The following is a 15,714-nucleotide window of genomic DNA, read 5'->3' on the forward strand; positions in this document are numbered from 1 at the left end:
TGAGGGTGAAGATTGGGAAAGGCGGGAAATGACTGGACCAGCCCGGCAAGGTTGACCAGACACTGCAGTGCTCTCTACTGGAGACCAATTTAAAGATGGGTTTTCTTTGTATTGCCTCCAAGATTTTTGTATTTGGAAATTTCAGAAAGATGCAAAAGGAAAAAGACAACACCAATCCTGTTATCTCAAGTTTCTTTCCCTGTTGCTGAAATAAAATATCTGAACAAAGCAACTTGAGGAAGCGAGGGTTTATTCCAGTTCACAGGTCAAGGTTCAGATTCACGGCAAGGAAGTAAGACGGCAGGACCTCGAAGCATTTGGTTCCATCAAATGCATAATCAGGGAGCACGGAGATGAATGAAGGCCTTGGCTCAGCCCTTCTCCACCTGTGTGGTCCAGCATCCCATCCAGGGAGCGATTTCACAATGGATGTGGCTTCCCACCTCCATCAGTGCGATCAAGGAAATACTCCACGGTCATGCCCAGAGACCCGCCTCTTGCTTAATTCTAAACTATCAATACCATCACATCCATCATTTGAAGAAATGGTGAATCCCAAAGGAAAATGTATATAAACGTATTTTGGGGGATTTTCGTAATTGCTCTATCATCTATTTCGAGACAAATGCTCGCAGTGCTGTTTCTGCGGGCCTCAAACTCCTTGGTTTAAGTAATCCTCTTGCATCAGCCTCCCAATCAGCATGGGACACAGGTGTGTGCCACCACACTTTGTCTGTCAAGCTAGTTTTTCATTTGAAAGGTGCTGGGAACTGAACCCAAGATCTTTGAACTGCTAAGCACACACTCAACTACTACTGAGCTTCACTCCTGGCCCCTAGATTCTATTACTTTCGATAGATCTCATTCTAATCTGATTTCTTCTTTGACTTTCAAGCCTTATTAGTCCACATATTCCTATTCAGACTTATACTCTCTCTCTCTCTCTCTCTCTCTCTCTCTCTCTCTCTCTCTCTCTCTCTCCATAGTAACACATGCACACCCCCACTGATCTCCCAATCCTAGAAGTATGTAGAAGGGTCAAAAGAAGGCCCCTACTCTATCCAGTTTCCCCAGAAACTAGAGAGCAACAAATGGTTCCAGTGAGGGTACCCATCCACATATACAGAATATTTCTAGAATGCTTAGTTACCATGTTCTCCAGGTTTAAAGCAGTTACATGATTTAGCCAGTACCCAATGTATCTAAATTAGTCATTCTCAGATGTGAGGGCAAATGAGCCAGTTTGTCAGCACCAATGTGTGTGCTGCCTGATTAGAAGAACAGCTACCTCAGCATCCAGTCTCTGGTGCAGGATGGGTTGATGGTGCACTTCCCAAGATACATAGCAAATTTAGTTTGATGAAGCTTCCTCAATCCTGGAACCTGTTCCAATGGCCTCTTTAAAAGCTAGCTATGATGGATGAGCTTCATCCCATATCATATATGGATTTTTATCAAAGTACCACACGTTCTAGGCAATCAGTCCCCGAAACATAACCTAGGGATTACACCTAGAGTTGTAACAGGCAATTCTTTGGCTTTTTCACACTGGTGTCCAACTCAGTTTTTCATTTGACACAAAGGAGGTTTATCTTACCCAAACAAGTCAGGTATTCTTCGCTCTGCAAGCTGGCCGAGTCTAATGTTTAGGAATTAGAAAAAGGCTGGGCCAGAACTGTAACAACCACAGTATCAGGTAGCCATTGTAATCCAGGGATCTGGAACTCAGCCCACTATCAATCAGACTACTCTCTCCTCCAGATAGACACCCAGGGAAGGCAAGAGAGCAGTTATACACATGTGCTGTGGCAGAGCCGAGCATTTCCAGCAGTGGCCTGCATACTTCCAGGGCTCAGTTCAGGCATTTTTATTTTGGGAATCAAGTTACATCAATCTTGCTTACTTTTCTGGGAAAATGAGACAATGTAACAGGATGTCCTTCACGAGAAGCTTCAAAAGGTTCAGAAGGTACCATGTTGAAGGGGCAATTAGGGTTCATGTGGGCAGGCAAAGGGACCTTGCATTGGATACAGATGTGCTCAACAGCATCCACATTAGAGCTGGTAAATACTGCAGAAAAGACACCCTTTTCTTGTGAGGGAAGATGATTCCCGGATCTAACGTGCAGCATGCATGGTGATGGCTATTCTAATTAACTTCATGTGACATCACTTCACAGGGTAGATGCACACCAAATCATCACACTCAACACCTGGATACAGTCAAGTTTTGCTTATCAGCTAAACATTTTAAAGATTTTAAAAATATAGAAAGATGTTTAGTCCTCCCTGGCCCTTCACCCATGAGTTCAAGAATTTCTTCTGCGTTTGTTTTTGCTTGGTTGTTTGGTGGGTATTGTTTTTTTGTTGTTAAGAGCTTTTTCCTGTTAATTTAACTTTTAAGAAATGACCTGAAGAAAGTGATCAATGGCATGCCAAAGGTTCCAGTTTAAGGATTGCACTTGGCTCTCTGTAGTGAAAGTGGAAACTCCTTTCAGTGGAAACTGGGAAGCCATCCAAACGGCTACTAGCAGAGAATAACATTCTCCAAGAGTATGACAGGAAACTAGCTATAGCATTATTCTGTAAAGGTCGGATATAAGCCATGCATTAGACATGGTTTCCACCTGTGTGAGAACACATCTGTGTATTAGCGATCTACCCATCTATCTACCTACCTGCCTATCTGCCTCATCTGTGTATTAGCGATCTACCCATCTATCTACCTACCTGCCTATCTGCCTCATCTGTGTATTAGCGATCTACCCATCTATCTACCTACCTGCCTATCTGCCTCATCTGTGTATTAGCGATCTACCCATCTATCTACCTACCTGCCTATCTGCCTCATCTGTGTATTAGCGATCTACCCATCTATCTACCTACCTGCCTATCTGCCTCATCTGCCATTTCCCCTGCTGGCAACACGAAACAGCAGTCACGAGACTGAAAACAGTGGTTTCAGAACATGGGAGTTACTTATAGATTTTATTTTTCCTTGTGCATTTTTCTATTATCCAATTTTTCACCAATAGGATACTGTAATTTTTATCATAACAAAGCAAATTACTATTTAAAAAGCTAATAAATCACTTAATATTAAATCCAATTGAAGAAAACAACTTCAGGTGAGCAAGGTCATCTTATGAAAAGGGAGCCACTGCTCCCGTGCCTCTTCTCACCAAGTCCAGCCTTGCTTTGTTTCTGAGATTAGATGAGATTGGGCACACACAGGGTCACATAGCCATAGAAACCACGTCCTATTTCTAAGTGTCTAGACAGTTCAGTTACTAAAACAAGACCTTGCTTTTTGCTACTACAAAAAAACAATCCCTGAGTTGTTTCTAAAACATCTCTAATCATACCACCTTTCAGACACAGGCCACAGAAATTAACTGTAATAACAGCCTGTCAATCACCAAGGTTTCTCATTTGAAAAATGAAAGGGCTGTGTTAGCAGGGCTCTTAGGTACCTTCGGGCTCTGGGATCATGCGAATCTAGCATCTCACTCAGGAGACACGGGATGAAGCAGTGGCTTCTCCCTTCACAAAACCTTGAGTTATAGGAATACCAAAGGCCATTCAGGAGGGAGGCAACATCGTTTCATGTCAGAGCCACACAGCTGGCTCCTGTGGGTGATCCAAAGTGCACAGGGCAAGGGAAGAGAATTACTCCCTCATCTCCTGGGAGGATGAGCCAATCATGTCCTCCTCCATCTTTGTCTTCTGCCTCTACCCATAACGAGTGTTTTGTCCTTCCCCAGAGCGTTTGAGGATTGATAATGTATGCAAAGCATTCTGCCTAGAGATCAAGGGGTCCAGCACCTGCCAAATGTTATTTATATCTATATAAATAATTTCACAGGGTTCTCCATACCCATTTACAAATGCATTACTTTTAATAAACACTGTGGCAGCAAAGAGAGCCACATAAAATCAAGGAGTAATAGACACATCAAGCAATGCCTCCACAAGGGCCAGCTCTGGCTGTGCCATCTTAACCTCATTAACACCCTTTGAAAACAGGAGATTGTCGGGAAAAGCAAATCCTACAGGCGACATCTTGAATATATTCTTCCGTGTAGTCAAGTAACAAATTAGTGAATACTGACCTAAGTTCAAAGAATAGATATGGTCCTAAAGTGTCTGCCTCACTTGCTGACAGAAGAAAAAAAAGTATTTTTTTTTACCTAATTTGCTTTTTTAAAATAAGGTTATAAATTCACAATACTAAATATCTCAGAGTTTTCTGTGTATTTTATAATTACATCCTCTACTCTGAGCAGAACAGAGCTGAATTCAATATGAATTTCTTCTCTCACATACATAATTCAGCTTTCCCTTGCCCTCTTGAAAAGGAATATCAGGGTCCAGGCTCCTTACTCCTCTTTCCTCACTGGGATTCACACAAGTCCTCGCCTCCTGACACCTTCTGTCTTTGGTGACTTAGGCTATCGTGTGTTGGGATTAAATGTGTGGGGAAGAGAGAAAGGGACAACGGGGGGGGGCACCTCTTCCTGAGCCAACCACACTGGGACAAGAAAATAATCATTTAAACACCTCTTCCGAAAAACACACTTAAGCCTTGTGCCCTGACTGGTTGGCAAGGTTGGCAAGATCCCACAGAGACTGTGTAGGGACCCCATTGGTAAGGTTAGAGATAAAACTGCCTTCCCCAGTTTTTTATCAAGTGCCACAGCACTCCTAAGAAACCTGGAGGCAGCCCAAAGGCTCCAGTGTTTTCCTCACTCAAGGCAAAGGCTTCAGGCTTACCGCAGCTTGCTGGGTTCAGAGCTGAATATGATGCTGACTCCTCTGCCAGCAGAGGCATCCTTTCTTGAGGCTTAGCTTTCCACTCGAGGGGTACCTATCATGTCGCCCTGAACTTAGCCTTCTGTTAGCATCCCTGAGCTTGAACCACAGTCAGTGGAGACAGCATCACTTCAGCTATCCCCTCCTGCCATGCTCAGGCTACCCTAAAGCCTCTACCAAATCTCCCTCCCAGGTCCAAGCTTCTACTTCGGAACACCACAGCGCAGTCTTAAAACAGCAGGTTCATTTACAGCTGCCAGGAAAGCTGCCATAACCGGCCCTATGTGAGGCAACCCAGCAGCCAAAGAGAGGCTTACTGGTGTTCAGGGGTCGGGCAAGGCACTCGGAAAATGGCTTTCTATATAGGCTGAAAGGGAAGAGAAAGGTGGGCGTGGGGGGCTGAAAGTCAGGGGAAAATCCTAAGCCAGACCCACACAAAAGCACATGAGTGTGTTAACCTGCTCAGGCAAATCAGAAATACGGGATTTGGAAGAGAATCTGGAGGTCACTGAGGTGGGGATGGGGCAGGCAAGGATGGGAAAACAAAGATCATAATCATTGTAACTTGTGACAAAAGTTTGATTTTATCATAACTTTAAAAAGAACCACTCTCCAGTCTGTTTGGAGAAGTACAACATAAAAGATTTCCCTGCAAAGCCACGGTTCTCAAAATTCAGCCCTTTTTTGCAGCTACATCAAGTACCAGAAATATAATGATAACATTTTCCGAGGGGATGAATTTTGAAAGTACACACAGGAAACCATGCACGCTGGCCTGTTTCTATCTAGTCTAGCGCTTTTAGCATTATTACAGCAAGAGTGAGCTCCAAGGGAGGCAGAGGAAAAGGCAAAATTAAGAGGCACGGGGGATTTATAATTAACCCACAACAGGCCTGTGGCCTCAGAAATGTCTAGCCACCCACGACGACTACCCTGGCACGAAGACACTGAAGAGGATAGAGAAAAGACTGAATATCAGCCCGAGGTTTTGACTCTTTTATATTCGCTGAGCATCTGTTTTGAAGAAGTCAGGGCCACGCTCTAGGTTAGTTTAACAAGCAAAGATGACTACGAAGATATCCAAACTACTCTTGGTGATCTCAGGTGACTTGAAGATTACAAGATTATAATGTGTATAAACGTAATATAAGTAAACAGATGGTGTCCATTAAAAGACCCACGCTGAATTGTAAGGATAGCCCTGGCAAGGGTGCTCTTAAATCACTTTTAATATCTCTACGTACCTATCTCGGGTACCAAGTCTTTTTGATGTGTCTGGTTTTCTCCCTCCCAGACCAGATCCTGATTGTATTTTGATTTCTAGTATCTCCTGAACATCACGCATTCAGCAAAGATTTCAGTCGACTTGAACAACACACCCGTGATCAACATGATGAACTGGCACTGAATCCCATCACCAGCCAGCCCTGTAACACCTCTACGTCACAGGGATCATATGTGGCAGTTCAAGGTGACACCACCCTATAGAACAAACCGGCTCAGGCAACACATATTGACAGCTGGGATCACGACATTCCCAGCGTAGATCCTGCTTGGGTGTCTCTCCTCTAGACATTGTGTGGAACGGAAAGAGACATTTCCTCCTGTTCCTGGGAGACAGTGGGCTGAGTAAGCTGACCCAGTCCATGGGGACATGAGCATTGTACTCACGGAGTTTTGGGTACATACACTGAATAGCACCTGAGAGTGGGTTTATCAAATCCTGCTAACCCACGCTCTCTCCTGAATAGGCAGAGATGCTAACTCCAGGAACATACTGTATCAGGTGGAAAATGAGCATTAAAGCAAAGAGCCTCTCTCTCTTCACTGAGCTCAGCTTTCCCTGATACAACAGGGTAACGATTTAGCAAGAATAGAAAGGAAATAGTTTCAAGATTTCTACTATAAATCTCACAATGTTGCATTTATATTAATATTTAATATCTACAACTAAGCCTGTAGGATTTAGGAAATGTGATCTAAGGAGGAAAAAAAGTAATCTTTGGGCTCGATCCTCAGGACTCTGGCTCTTGATGGAGGCAAGGGAAGGGTAACAATCTACGGAAAGTCTGGCATGCTACAGACCTTCCTCGTTGTCATGACTGAGGGCTGCTCCTCACATCTAGTGAGAAAAGCCAGGGGAAAACTGGTCTCCCTCTAGTTCCTAGGATGACCCCAAAACAAAACCCAAAGGTTGCTGGTCCTGAGACTGAAAAACTATATCTTAAGGGACTCATCCCTGAACTACGAGTCAAAATAACAAACTCTCACCTGGATTGCATCATTTCCTAACAGGCAACTGGACATTGACAAATGGTTCAAGGTATTTGCAACTTCATCTTTTTCCAGCTTTAGCATGAGAGTAGTCACATGTGCCCTACTCACCAGCTCAGGATTATAGACAATTCTCAAACAAAAATCTATATGTAATCTACAAAAGGGGGTGATGCTGTTATTATTCAAGACTGCGAGCCCTTCAACACCAACATTCTTAGTCTGCTCTTTACGCAGACACAAATTCAGTGTACAGATATTTATGTAGAGCTTATGGGGTAAATAGGAAACTTTTCATCTTGTTCAAAAAACAAAACCAAAAACAAACAAACAACAAAAACCCTCAGCACTCACAGAAAGCCAAATGAGCCTCCTACACCTGGCTCTGTAGTCAGACTACACAAACAAGTGAAAAACTCATCTGTTAGCATCTGAGATTTAACATCAGGCTTTCTTATGTCTGCAACCCACAAGTGCACCTTGGGCCTTATAACACAGAATGCTTACCTCATGGATTTTTCCCTCGTGGTGACAAGAGCCAGGAGTCCTCGGTGCACACTGCGGGCAGCACTGGTTGGGGCCAATCTGCAGCACTTCTCCCTGGATATTGGAAAGCAGTTCAGTATGAAATGCAACCCCAAACCCTCATTCACCAGACCCTAAGTATCTGAGATTGCCTAAACCTCCTGCATTTCCGCAGGTAACAATGACAGACAGCGAAAAGTAAACACACCAACACAAAGGAGTCTCTGTCAAGAGGGACTTTTTGGAAAGTAATTTCTTTGGAGGGAAAAACAACAATCCTCTAGGCCTTTTCATATGTAAATGTAATGGAGTGGCGAATTATTTTCAGTAGAAATCCTTCACACAAGGAAAGCAGCGGATGGAGTGGGAAAGGCCTTATCTCTCTAACTACTCTGCTCGCTTCTGTTAGAAGAGAAGAGGGCCCTGGAGTAGGAAACCGCTCAGAGTGAAGAACAAGGCTTAGCGCAGGAGCGGGAAATGGGGAGTCGAGCTTCTCAGGATTTTGGTTCACTTCTGGCAGCAAAGAAGAAGGACAGAGGTTGATGGACAAAGTTTTGACAGGAAGTCGTTCTGTGGTGGGGACACTGCTTGACATGCCAAGGAATGTCAAGTAAGTAAGATTCCTGGGTGCCAATAAATGGCTGTTCTTGAGGTTTCTACAATTCACCTTGTGATATCATTTAAAAAAGAAGAAGAAGAAGAAGAAGAAGAAGAAGAAGAAGAAGAAGAAGAAGAAGAAGAAGAAGAAGAAGAAGAAGAAGAAGAAGAAGAAGAAGAAGAAGAAGGCGGCAGCGGCTCAGGATCTGCCTCTCATGAATAATAATAATAATAATAAAATGTATCTGCCACCATGAAGAATCTGCTTAAGAGATATCACAAAATCAGAGGCTAAGAACGGAGCTCTGTGGGGAGGCACTTGCAGTCCGTGTGTGGTCCTAAGTTCTATCCCCAGCACCACACACGCAGACAAAAAGATGTGGACACAAGGAAAACAAAGAGGTTATTTCTAGGAACTAATGCTCCACCTATCAGGTCTTTCCCACAGTTCAGAGATGTGAAACAACGGGCAGTGAGTGATCTGACCCCAGTGGCTGGAGATCTGTGTTAGCCAGGAAGACATGACCACCCGCAGCATGAAGGGCTGCACCGCATCTACTCAGAACAAAACAAGAGACTCCTCAGTTCATCTAACTACATCTGAAAGAGTCAGTGAGAAAGGAGGAGTACTTTAAAGCTGTAAACATACTACAGAAATCCATCCATAACAGCAATCATCAAGTTATCTTCACTTGATTGATAAAGAACAAAATTTATACGAGATTTTATGAACTTCCCCATGCTATGCAACAATAATGACTGTTTCAGAAGGGTGTCCTCTGAACCTTAAAAAGGAAACTACACTTTAACCTCTGCCAAGATAGCAATGGAAACTACATTAGCATAATTTCCCCTAAGCATTTCATACAGATAGAAAATGACATAATCCAATTGCTTAACAACAAAGAATCAAAGAGCAAGAGAGAAAGGCAGGTGGAAGGGAAAATTCCAAGGGGTACGTCATGCCCCCAGATTACTTTTCCACCTTCTCTAAAACAAAGTAACTTTCAGATTCAGCATTCAAAAAAGCATCTTCAAGTATAATATTCTTTATTTGTGAGTGACAGTTGAGGAGGAAGAATTTAGGTCCTCGCTTGGGTCAATCTACTGAATGTCTTGGGGAATACTATAGACCCGAGCTAAGGAGGAGCCAAGACTGCTGCATGCAATTACCTGGAAAACAAGACAAGGAGATTCTTGCCACCTGTTCATGTGATTTGGAATGGCTGCAGCATACACACAGCACCATACACATAGCACACTGGCCTATTCTCTCTCCAAGCTTTACACTATAGTATTGAATAGTATTACAGAGAAGTCAGCAAAATGATTTGTTTAGGTTCTGGAAGAGTCAACTAATAATAATAATGAATACAACTTAATGATTATAGCTAACATCTACTCAATGCTCTCATTTCTATGGGCAGTGTATCCTAGGGCCTCCGACAGATGCTTGAACTTCAGACACCCTAAACCTTATATGTACTGTGTTTTTTCCCCATCCATAAATACCTACAGTAAAATTTAATTTGTAAACTAAAAACAGTAAGATTAAAAATAATAGCCAATAATACAAGTCTCAAAAATTTATAAGAATATGCTATAACAAACACAGAATATATTACAGATCTTGGTAGCCTAAACACAGCTTTTCTTCTACAATAAGTTGACAACTTTACCGATTTATTTAGGGGGAGCACTTTAGAGTCTCCCTTCAGTGAAAATGAACTGTCACAATCTCTGTACTTACGCTTTGAGGAATCATGAAGTGAAATAAGACTTGGCTGAATGAAAACACTGTCATACAGAGATAACCACTATTGGCTAGTGAGGGGATGCATATACAGTCTGGCTGCGTTGGATCAAGGGACAGCTGAACAGGATGGAGTGGACCAGAGTGGTGGTTTGAAAGAAAATGGCCCCCAAAGGGTGTGGCATTATTAGGAGGTGCGTTTGTTGGAGGAAGTGTGTCACTGTGGAGACGGGTTTTGAGGTCTCTTATATGCTCAAGATACTGCCCAGTGTTACAGACCACTCCCTTCTGTATCTCTCTTGCCTTCGGATCAAGAGGTAAAGACTCCCAGTATTGTGTCTGCCTGCATGCTGCCTTGCTTCCCATCATGAGAATGGTGGATTACATCTATGAACTGTGAATGAGCCACCACAATTACATGATTTCCTTTATAAGTTGTCTCTTCATAGCAATAGAACCCTAAGACAAGCAGCAAAAGATTTCTGTACTTGATGTCATACAATTCTATAAAAAATTTTGTTGCATTTGTTTGTCTAATGATGTATCTGGAAGGATGGATGCATGCCAAGAAATGCACATGGAGGCAAGAGACAACTTCCAAGTGTTGCTCTCTCCTTCCACCCTATGGGTTCCAGGGATAAAATTCAGATTGCCAGACTTAGCAGCAAGTGACCTTAGTCATCTTACAGATCCCATGTCCCATAATTGAACAAATGTGGATTATTTATGTCTAGAATTTTCCAGTTAATATTTTTAGACCATGATAAAGAAATGAAAACAATGGACAAAAGGGAGCTATCCTACCAAGCATATAGACGATTTGTACGAGCAATAATAGTTATACATATTAGTTGTGTTTACATAATTAACAGCTACAGTTTTACCAGATAAATACCTTTGCTGATCATTCTCTCAGACTCACAGAAGCCACGGCATCCGATCTAAGTTCTGCCTCTGTTCTAAGCATCATCCTGAACAACTTTAACGTGAAAGCAGCGAGATCTACACTCTACCCTCGTACATTCTTAATGATCTCAATTCAATAAATCCTTCTCTCAACTCCTGAGAGCCTGGGGGCCATAGTTAAGCTTGCCATCTTCCCATACTCTAACCCGCTGCAGACCTGAAACCTTCACCTCTGCAAGCAAGGTTCCCAAGGTTCAGCAAGCCCTCACCTTCACTTCAAAGGGAGCCTTGAACACATCTTTCCTTGGCATATGTTCAGTGTCAAGTTGGCCCCGTTTGCCCCAATACCCGTCACTTCCCATCTCTTTGCTGCTTTCTTTCGTTAGCAGAGCCAAATCCCAGTCCAGGATGCATTGTGCCTCTTTTACAGGAGTGGCTTGAACTGCCATGGGAACAATATCACTAGGCAAGATGGAACTCCCACTAGTTGGTGGCTCCCTGCTCCTGAAGGTGCTCAGCATCACGACTAATGCTCGCTCGGTCACTCCCTTTTCCTGATATTCTCTACTCTCACACAGTCTGCGGCAGCTGGGAGTCACTGCCCACTTGCTTGCATTGAGCAGCACTTAGGAAATAGATGAAATGCTTCCCTGAGGGCATTGCCACAGAGGACAGGCTTAGGAGCCCCTCCCTGAGAGCCACACCCTCCTATAAGCTGGGGCCCTGGATAGAGGATAGGAGAGAAAAAAAGGGCAAATCTCATAAGTGAAAGCAGAGTCTCTCGCTTTGCTCCTTGGCTCCCATGAGGCGAGCTGCTTCAAAGGCGCTGTGCTATGATGGACTGCCACCACTAAAACAGCGACTCCTTTGCGTCACCTGCGTCAGGTGCTCATCGCTGCGATGCGTCACCACCTTGCCCCCTTCTTGCCCTCACACTTAACTGCATTGTACCCATCCCTGGCTCTTTTGTCCATTCCTAGAGAAAGGGATGATTTTCCTGCCTCCACCCCACTCCAGCTTCATGCTCTGGACCCTTCTCCGTTCTTCTCTACAAAGCACTCTCATCTTTAAACCTTCATCGAGTTCTGCTGACTTCCCTAGGTGTGCATTTAACTCGACATTTCCTCTTGATCCCTACACTACCAATGCTGTTGTCTATGTATTTGCTCTGTCCCCTGGGTTGCTCTCATTGCCTCTGGATTCACATCCTCGCTTATAATGCTATATATTAACCCCGAAAAAACAGAGAAGTCCTTCTAAAAGGAAACTTGGATATTTCGTTCATGCATGACAATGCCACTAGACTACATCATCTTAAAACTTAAGCTCTAAGCTACCTCGTACAGGTTCAAACTCCTCTATAATGTAGGACTATTCTCTAGCCTCATCTTTCATTCATGCTCCTATACATCATTCAAAAGTATTGACTGAGTACCTACTGTGGGTCAAGTATGATTGCAGACATTAAGGAAATGGAGTGACTAAAAGAGGCAGTAAGAAATTGATAATATATATATAGTGTGTTATATAGTAATTAGTGTCAATAAAAAGAGAGGATATATGGAAGAATAAGTTGAAATGTGTGCTAGGTGGTGGAGAGTTGAAATTTTTAACAGAATAGCATTCAGACAAGACTTAAAGAAAGTGAAGGATTAAGCCGTGAATTAATGCATAGACATGCATTATGTATGCTAACACATATATACACACATACGATATCCATGATACATTATGTATGCTCACACATACACACAAGGTATCCATGCATCATACATGCTTTTGCTGTGGGGATTTCGCTGTTCCCACTAAGAGTTTCTTTCTCAGGTGTGTGTGGAGAGGGGAGAGGATGAACATATACAAACGTGTGTGTGTGTGTGTGTGTGTGTGTGTGTGTATGTATGTATGTGTGTGTGTGTTTATCCAGGGAGCAGCACTGAGGGTCATATCTAAAGCAGAGTGAACAAGAGAAAGGCTAACAGAAGATTAATTAAAGGTCTACAATGGCAGTATGAAGTACATTGTGAGTAGTTATTCTAATCAGGAAGGGGAGCCACTGGAGGGATTTAAAGAGGAAAGCAACATGAGCAGGCTTCAACTTTCACAGCATCATTCTGGCTACTGTGTGACTGCTGCTATGAAAAGGGGGGTTTCAGAATCAGTCAAACCAGTTACAAGGGTGCTGGGGAAGCCAGGGAAAGGCCTGTCCTGTGTGCGAGCAGAGAAAGCACACCTAGGATGCACGGGTTGGAAAGGAAGAGCTGGGGAGTTTGCTGGGTGTGAGATGTGGGAGCAAATGATGAATTCGGGGTGATTTAAGTTATATGGCCTGAGGAATCGGGAGAAGTTTCCAGAGTTGAAAAAAAGTAGGAACAGGAATCAGAAACCGTAAAAAGCCAGAGACTCAACATTAGCATTTAGAGGCCACATGCATTGCACATCAGAGCTACAGCTACCATGAAAGTACTAAAGCCACTAAAGACAGCACAAAAACAGGGGAGGCTCCTGTGTCTCAATAAAGCTTTATTTATGGACACAGAACACAGATTTCACACAATTTTTCTAAATTAGGGTCTTGGTATTTTAGTCATTTAAAAGATGTAAAATAATTATTTTGTTTTATATATTTCTATATATATATTGTGTATGTATGTGTGTATAGAAGAGAAAGGAAGGAAGGAAGGAAGGAAGGAAGGAAGGAAGGAAGGAAGGAAGAAAGAAAGAAAGAAAGAAAGAAAGAAAGAAAGAAAGAAAGAAAGAAAGAAAGAAAATTCTATCATAGGGCCTTTGCATTCCACTGTTCTTTGCTTTGTTGGTTGGGTTTTATTTTGTCTGTTTCATTGGGTTTTTTGTGTGCGTGCTCCTTTATTTAGAAAATATCCAGGCAGTGACATTCACTTATATTAATAAGTGAAGCCTAGTGATCAAGAGAAGCTAAAAAGATTAAGCAGAGGGGCTGAGTTTGGATTCCCCTCACCTTGGCCTCTCAAGTGCGAAGACAGGCAGCCTGTCTCCGCCCGAGCACTGGGACTGTACGCTCACACCACTATGCCCAGTTGTGGGTTTTGTTGTTTATTTAACTTGGAATCTGGAACCTCAAGCTTGTGAGGAAAACACTTTACTGACCGAGTTCTCTCCAGCCCAAAATATTTTTAATTAATACAAAATAAGATACAGCTGAATTTAGTTCACTGACCCCCTGGTATAAAGGGCTTTAGGTCTGCATTCTTCGGATGACTTTTTCATGCATTTATTGGCCCTCTGCACTCACTTTGAGGTCTCTGCTTATTCCATTTTCCATTTCTTGATTGTTCTTTGGCCATTACATTTTTCTAGTTCTACATTTATTCTGGTTATCATTTCCCAAGCAGAGAAATAGCTGGCAAAGAGCTTCTTCAATTTTATAGGAAATACCATAATTAACTCCATTACTTTTCACTATTAATATATGACAGCAAAAAAATATTAAAAACTGAATTTAGGTTTCAACAGGACAATCCAGACTCTCTAACATTAAATTCAGGGTTTCTTCTATAATAATATAAATATTACTGTTAAGTAGGAAAAGGAGTGTCTCTATGGCCTTTATAAACGCTGACTTCTCAGAAATATTTGTTCCATATGATAGAGGGATCCATAGTATATAATATAATATTAGCAAACTTAGACATCTATGCACTCCTGGCTTCTCAGAAACAAAACACGCAGAAATGAAAAGATGTCTTTGTTGGTTGTTTTTCTTTATTTTTTCAATTTGACACAAACCTAGAGACACCTGGAAAGAGGGAATCTTAACTGAGAAAATACCTTCATAAGATTGGCCTGCAGGCGAGTCTGTGGGCTAATTAATTTGATTAATGGTTGGTGTCGGAGGCCCAGCCCACTGTGGGTGGTTTCATTCCTGGACAGGTAGTTCTGGGGCATAAGAAAGAAGGCAAACAAACCATGGAGGGCAAATCAGTAAGCAGCGGTTCTCCATGGCCTCTGCTTCAGGTCCTGCCTCCAGGTTCCTGCCCTGACTTCAGTCAGTGGACTGTAAACTGACATATGTAAGCCAAATAAACCCTTTCCTCCCCAAGCACTTTTGATCATTCTATTTAACCACAGCAATAGGAAGCCTAATTATGTATAAAGCACATTTTCATTCTGATCTTAGGGAGAAAAAGAGAACTTTATTGCCATTAGAGGCAGAAAGAGTCAAGATTAATTGTTGGGGGAAGGGAGTAGTCTAGAAAACCCAACTGCGCTTGTGAGACTGACAGAATGCTTTTCAAAGAAAATAATTGTTCTTTTCTTTAGAGTTCCAATTTTTGCTTTTAGAAGTTAAGCTTTTAAAAAATAGATTGACTCGAAAAGAGTCAGCAGCCAGAAAAACAGCTTCCCAACAAAATAGGTATACACTATATTGGGCAGAAGAGAGAAAAGGGGATAAGGGAGATGCCGGAGTTGGGGCTCTCCTGCTTCCCATGGGTCCAGCAGTGTAGCAAGGTGTCGCCAGAGCCAAGCTCTTTCTGCAAACACATCTCTAGAAATCCAGTCAACGGCACGGAGATATGGCGACTGCTGCCAACGGTTCCGGCAGCTGTCAGAACCAGGTAAAATTCCTGAGCTGCAGTTTATGAATTGTATAGTCATGGCTAACTGCTTAATGTCCCCAGGCTTTACCTTTCTCACCGTAAAGTGGGAGAAGACACTAATCTTCCATCATACTAAAGGAAGTGACATTTTAAAAACCTTTAACCAAGTGCTTTACCAGGAATAAATGGTCAATAGATGAAAATGAAGATATTCTTACCGAGGAAAACTAAAATTCTCTACCTTGTTTCCTTTAGCTTCCAATTAGAGACTGGA

General features: G+C 42.5%; 1 protein-coding gene across 1 annotated transcript in view; it reads right to left on the bottom strand.

Moving 5' to 3' along the window:
- Fras1 (Fraser extracellular matrix complex subunit 1) overlaps positions 1–15,714 on the bottom strand; it is a 409,549-nt gene that overhangs the window by 237,078 nt on the left and 156,757 nt on the right. Inside the window, exon 4 of the mRNA XM_087908851.1 lies at positions 7,593–7,685. Coding sequence (XP_087764977.1) covers positions 7,593–7,685 — 93 coding nt within the window. The remainder of the gene's footprint in view (positions 1–7,592; positions 7,686–15,714) is intronic.

Source organism: Myodes glareolus, chromosome 8 (genome assembly GCF_982192425.1).
Source record: "Myodes glareolus chromosome 8, mMyoGla1.1, whole genome shotgun sequence".
In the NCBI taxonomy this organism is placed as follows: domain Eukaryota; kingdom Metazoa; phylum Chordata; class Mammalia; order Rodentia; family Cricetidae; genus Myodes; species Myodes glareolus.